This window comes from Helobdella robusta (assembly GCF_000326865.2).
Source record: "Helobdella robusta unplaced genomic scaffold HELROscaffold_35, whole genome shotgun sequence".
NCBI lineage: Eukaryota > Metazoa > Annelida > Clitellata > Rhynchobdellida > Glossiphoniidae > Helobdella > Helobdella robusta.
The window spans coordinates 572342-579594 of record NW_008704704.1 but is presented as its reverse complement, the minus strand read 5'-3'; the positions used below and the strand labels follow the sequence as shown (position 1 = coordinate 579594).

At 32.3% G+C, this 7253-nt stretch overlaps 1 protein-coding gene across 1 annotated transcript in view; it reads right to left on the bottom strand.

The window, feature by feature from the left end:
- Positions 1–3611, bottom strand: part of HELRODRAFT_101134 (hypothetical protein) — a gene marked incomplete at its 5' end in the record, with an annotated part of 44808 nt that extends 41197 nt beyond the window's left edge. The window contains one exon of the mRNA XM_009023186.1: positions 3507–3611. Coding sequence (XP_009021434.1) covers positions 3507–3611 — 105 coding nt within the window. The remainder of the gene's footprint in view (positions 1–3506) is intronic.
- Between the last annotated feature and the right edge of the window lie 3642 nt (positions 3612–7253).

The following is a 7253-nucleotide window of genomic DNA, read 5'->3' as shown; positions in this document are numbered from 1 at the left end:
GTGGTCACGATGATGACACAAGTAATTTTGTAAATTTACCTTAGTTAAGAGGTGAAGATTCTGGGGAACTGCAATTGTGGCTAAAATCTGAATCATATACTTGGTGTAGCCATGGTATACAAAACGAAATTCTTGATCTTCTGAGCCATACTCTTCTTAGGAAAATAATTTCATTAGTTAAAATAGCGGGTTTTTATGCTATTATATGTGATGATACGGCAGATATATCTCGCAAGGAGCAATTTGCTTTTTGTCTAACATTTACAAAGAATCCATTAGAAGCAGAAGAGATGTTTGTCGGATTTTACGGAGTGGAATTTACAACCTCAGCTGCTTTGTATTCGGTGATCAAAGATGGTCTTCTCAGATTTAATTTACCACTGTCTAACTGTAGAGGACAGTGTTATGTGTTATGACGGTGCTAGAAACATGGATGGTGACAAACGTGGTGTTCAAGCTAAAATTCTTGAGGACGAAAAAAAAGCATTATTAATTTATTGTTTGGCTCATTCATTAAATTTTGTAGCTCAGGACGCAATCAAAACTTTTCCTATTTGCAGCAATGCATTAAATATGGTTAAAGACATCATCAACTTTGTAAGGGACTCGCCTAAACGATTGGTTATATTTCACAATTTAAAATCTGATGTTTGTACAGGCCTCCGACCTCTTTGTCCAACCCGATGGACAGTCAAATAATATGTCTCTCTGTCGTCTCTATTATCAAACTACTCAAAATTAATAGATTTCTTTACCGATATGATTGAAAATGATTCATCAGATTCTGGTGCAAAAGCTTCCGGATTTTTACGGCTGATGGAAAAGTTCGATTTTTATTTTACTTTGATAATGTTAACAAAATTATTTGGATACATAGATACGGTTAACACAACGTTACAAAAAAAATCCTTGCAATTTGAAGAAGCGCATCGGATGATTGCAACATTAAAAGCCAGTCTCAGTTTTTGCCAAAAAGATTTTTCTGAATTTTGGCAGAAAGTAATTTCTGATAAACCTGCCGAGGTAGAACAAGGGGAACTTAGAAGAGAAAACGAAAAATTCCAAAACGATTCGAAACTAATGATTTGCCAGAACCACAAAATAATCTTTCTCTTATGGAGATATATCAATCGCAATATGTGGAGATTATTGATGCGATTTTAAAAGCACTGGATACGAGATTTGAGAGCAAATCATTCAAATTCATTTTGGAAATCGAGCAGTTTTTGCTAGGTGACGATACAAACAAATCTAAGATTCTCAAATTTTATGAAGAGGACATAGATCCAGACCGCTTGATTGTGCAACGAGAGATGCTGCTGCAAATTTTAAAAGAAGCAGATCAATTCCTTGAAAGTATAAACGATATCATCAATTATTTGAAAAAGCAGTCACATCTAATTGAACTTCTTTCGGAATTAGTTAAGTTTTTAAACATTTTTGTGACCATTCCTACGACTTCCGCCACCGCTGAACGATCATTCTCTGGGCTGAGAAGGTTAAAAACATATCTAAGATCGACAATGGGACAAAAACGACTCAATTCTGTATCTCTTCTTCATTTTCACAAAGATGTGGCAAACGAAATGGACTTGGATTCAATTATTAACGAATTTATTCAAAGAAATGATCAGAGAAAAAGTACTTTTTATATGATTCTTAGAAAAACACTCAATTTTTACAAATACTATTGTGAATAAAATTAATAGAAAGAAGTAACATTTTGCTTTTTGGATTTATACACAATATGCGTTTATAGGATTCCAAATTTTCAGATTTCTTGTAGTTTTATTAAATTTTAAAATTTTGCAATCTTTATGCCGTTTTGTCGAATTGCGGTTTTGATGATAAATTTTTAAATTAATAATTTCACACAATGTTCCTTGTATAATTGTAAATTTATTGAAGAATGGTACGCAAACTAAATTATTATAGAAAAGTTTGCAAACGTATTCTTAAATTATTTTGCCCCCCCAATAATTTGATAAAGTTGGCGCCTCTGGTTGTTGCTATTTTCTAATAGAATAAGCTATCTTAACGGTATAGCTGTTTTTGATGTGTCAGTTTAAACTGACGCTAGGCACAGACGCGTAGGTCATTTATTATATCATAAGTAACTAATTAAGTTGAGTTTTTATGGGTCAATATTGTTTTCTATTTTTAAAATTTAGTAAAATTCAACATTTTTTGTTTTGCTAAAGTGGTAGTAATAATAATTTTTTTTAAAGTTATAACGTTTATGAAGTGATTCAGATGCTAGAAGACGACGACGATGAAAATTTGCTTGACATAGATATCACAATTGTTCCACCTACAAATGTAAACGGTGGATAAAGATTCTGGAGAAGAATGTTCAAATGAAGGAAATTTGAATCATTTAAATTCTAATCAACTTTTCGCAGAGGCATCAGATATGGAATGGGTGGAGTAGATCGTTTTGACCAAAATGTAGCTTGCTATATGACACAGCATAGATCAAAAAAGTGGTACTGGCCAATCTTTAGGTTCTGTATAGATTTGGCAGTTCAAAATGCCTTTCAGTTGTATCGTCTGCAAAAAATAAAAATAGATACTGGAACTTCTGTTCATGATTTGCTCTCATTTCGACGTGAAATTGTACAAGTGTATATGCAAAGCATTTCTAAAAAAAAAATCAAAAATTATTATGTCCTGATCCACGACTCTCACTTGTCTGATATACGAACAGACGGGTTTGCTCACTGGATTATCCAAAGTTCTCAGCGACAATGTGCTGCTGCTGGATGCAAAGGGACATCCATATTTGCATGCGAAAAATGTAATGTTGGGTTACATCCAGGCTGTTTCAAGTCATTTCATTTGAGCCATACTTAACCGTAATAATTTTGCTGACATGATTAATATTTCTTATGAACGTTTTATCGAACAAAATTTTTTTGAATTTAATTTTAGAAATAATAAATTTACTTGATCAAATAAACGGTTTACTAATAAAAATTAAGCAAATGGTGGTCATTTTTATATATTTTTTAACATAAAAAAAAACACCCAACCATCTGTGGCTAGCGTCAGTTTAAACTGACGGTCATATTTTTGACTAGAAAAAAAAAAGTTTTGCCTCTAGAATTTTTTCAAAATTTTTTATGATGTTTGAATGTAGAAACAAAACAAAATAAGTACACAATTTTATAAAATTCTGTGATGATTTAATATGGGTTAAGTTAAATTAATAATTACAATTTGTAGTAGACTAGGCTAATGGCAAGTGACAATGAAAATTCTTGGTTCAATAATTAAAATAAATAATTAATAATATAATAATAATATTAAAATTAAATTAATAATTAATTAAAAAATAAAAGCTGTTTTGTTCTGTTCCTGGAGACAAATTTTCGATAATGACAAAAGTAAGTCACATGTGTATAAATAAACTAAATTATTTTAAAATTTAAATGATAATCATTAAATTATTAATTAAAAAAAGACAATTTGCTACTAAAGCTAAACTAAATGTTTTGTTCGTTTACCTTTTTGATGTTATATATTCTAATGAGCATGCCATTTGCACGATCACACAAAATTGTTAACTTTTCAGCCAACTTGTGATGCGTCGGTGTTATCGGACGTGACATGATGCCTGCCTTCTTAGTCGGCCGAAGAACTTGGGATAAAAACTTGGGATAAAATGATAACAAACAAAAAGATAAACAAGGAAGACAAATGCTCTTTAGGGATGTCACAACTTAAATTTGAACGTCAAGAACGCTGGAAAGCACAAAAAATTTGAAGACCCTTGCTAATATTTGTTCTATGTAACAGCATACATGAGGAAAGCCAAGTATTAAATTTGTTTTAAAAATTTTAAAACTAGAATAGCCCATATGATAAATATATATAAAATAAAAATATTGCATTTTTTTACATCATAAATTTACAAAAACGTTGAAGGGACATATTTTATAAGGAACTTTTTGGATTTTTTAAAAATAGGAAATGAGCCTTGAATTAATTTTGATCGATAAGTATTTTTGTCATTATACATTTACATTTACTTTTAAATTATATTTAATTTATTAATAAATTTAAAATTAATTTAATTATATATTTAATATTTAACCTGCTAATATATCTTAAAAATATGCATTTAACCAATCCTTTTATCAAACAATAATTTTTTGTATAAAAATTGTGTAAAATCAACGCTGTTTTTGTTCTTATATAAAGCTGAATAAAATAAAATAAAACTTTCAATATAAAAACCAAGAAGACCTTTTATCATAGCAAATGAATGCTGGTTATGGCAGATTGTATTAGTATATGGTTAACAGTAGATAACGCAAATGCTTTTTTATTAGGGCAGAGATTTTTGCCTCCATTATTCAAGGGAGATTGACGCCGTTGGCCATATATACCAAATAAATATATGAGACGCTTTACTTATATACAAAGCCAGATTATGCGTACCAGCAAACAAAACGGAAAAATTTGTGAAAACCTTTCAAATGGTTAATAATAAGAACGGTTGTTTAATGAGGAATTTTCTACAGTCTAATAAAATATATATACATAATTTTCTTACCCCTTTATTTTTTTACAATTCTCTAAAATAATTTTTTTAATGCAAAGTATATCAGGGGCGATGCATCAACGGTGGATTCAGATAAATTCATTGAATATATACATAATAAAATATTTACCCCTTCGCACACATGCTAATTACTCCTTAAAACTTTTAAAGATGCATTTTACCGTATCGTATTGAGCGTATTCGTATCGTATTTATATCGTATATAGAATTTTTACAGCGCTTTTCCTGAGTTGATTTCAAACTCGATCTCTTTACTTTCTTTGCCGTTGGAGGTTGAATAAATGATTCTTCAGACGTTTTTTGAAGTCACTTCGACTTATGGTGTTGAAATTTTTTAGATATGCAATTAACGCGTTCTAAGCTTGGGCAGCTAAAATAAAAAGTCTTTTTTTTCCAAAATAAAAAGATTAATTAATTATGTCACATTACACTTTTTCAAAGTTCAGAGGATTCAACAACACGCCACAAACATCGTATGTGTCATCACACACTAAGCAAGTTATAGACGGGGATCATTTTGCAATATTCGAACCTGGTTACTGCGAAACAGCACCAAGCGACCTTAACCACTAGCCATTAATGTTTGAAAAACTCTACTGAAAAATTATATTTATTTTTGCATTATAGAGCTTATGGCTATACCAAAGATATCATTTTTGGCTGCATCACAAATTTTATATTAGATTTTAAAAAGTTTTGTTTTTTTCTCTTTCTTAAATCTGTATTTTCAACAGCAACAGGAACCACTAAATTAAAACCCGTATTCATTTGCATCGCCTGCTCGCCCCTTACGACCAGGCAATGTTGGTTGCACGGCATAAACCTGGAAACTTTCGCAACCAGAAAATCCAAAAATTTCAAAAACATTAGCCCTGACAACACTTTCAACATCTACCTCAACTAATTTGATAACTTCGGTCTCACTTCTTCCTCAATCGTTCGATCCAACCCTGCAACATTCCTACCATTTGCGAAAGCTCCAATATAGTCCTTTCACTCAAACCTGGTAAAGGCGCCACTTTGCCTTCTGCCTACCGTCCTACTCTGCTCTATTGTAAAAATCTTCAAATCTCTTCTCCTCCCAACGATCAGCACCCACTTTCGACCAGCTGATTGTCATCATGGCTTCCGTCCAAACCACTCCACTACCATAGCCTTACTTCAACTTTTCACAAACCCTGCTAACGAACTCAAAAAAACGGTCTACAGCACCATTGCCGTCGCACTCGATCTCACCAAAATTTATGACTCTATCAACCATCTCACCCTGCTTAAAATTTTTAGTCAATCCACCTTGCCTGCCTACATCAGAGATATACCTCCACCTCCATTTAACGTCCGAATAATCGGCTACGCGGACGACTTTACAATTTCATCCTTGGGCCTCCTTATTGAACCAATCAAGACCTCCCTCAATAACTACCTCACAAGCCTAACAACATTTTTCAGTAATCGTTCACTTTCTTTCTCTTTACCACAGAATCAATAGTCACACTTTTCAACCCATTCACAAAAGTATCAAACATTCCCACCTCAGTAACTATCAACAATACAAACCTAACTCATCTAAACACCTAAAACTACTTGGTGTCAATTTTGACACCTTCTTCATTTTCAAATGACACACACAAACAATAGCAAAAAATTCCAGTAAAAAAACATAATTCTCAAGTAATCTCTGGCAGGCATTAACTGCAGCAAAAAGAAACCTCTCTCACAACTTTTAAATCAATCTGTCGATCTGTCACCAACTACGCCGCAGACATCTGGCTTCCTAACATCTCCCAAATCACTCTCCAAAAAAACTCTAAACTACTCAAAATTCTGCCTTACAGACTATAACCGGCTGCCTCCTCATGACACCCATAGATCATAACATATATGAATAACATACATAAATCACACCACAGGAGAGCCACAACAATCAAAAAAATTCGAAATATTGATGTAAACATTTGTTTGTTATTCAGGATAAAAAAAAGGTACATTACATGCCACAGTGAATTCTGATACTATACCAATTGCTCCAATAAAAGTGGTCTTATACTTCTCAGACTTAGACTTACGTCTCGAATCCCTGTACTTGAACTCCAAAATTTTAACTATTTTTTATTTTAATGGCCGATTAAATCTGAGGCTTGTAGAAACCAATTTTTTGACCATTTATTAAAACACGACACTTATAACCCTTAAATTTGGTTAGCATGCGGGTAGGATGCGGTGCATCTAAAACTCATGCTAGATCCACGGTTTTGTCTCATAACCTATCCTACTCTAGATTGGAAACTGTTTCCTATAAATTGCCGTTAAATTGGTTGTATTTATCTGATTTGCCTATAATCTCATTTTTAAAGATGAGTTTAAAAAAAAGTTGAAAGTCAGTCTCTCTTGCGCACCTTCTTCAAATGTTGAACTCATCAGGTTCGTTATCTTCTTTTATCAGAGCGTTCCTTAGGCGGTTTACCAAAACAGCTTTCCTTTCTTTCGAGTTAAGGTTTCGGTTTCGTTTTTTTAGTTCCTTCCTCATACAAATTGTATCGAGTACATTTAATTTTGGCATTTTTTATTGCAAGAAGTTTCGATCTATCAAAAATCTTATTTATGACACTATTGTTATATACTTTAACAACGCACGTTACTACAGACACCAATGTTATAACTTCAATGATCTTTATTTTCAACACCA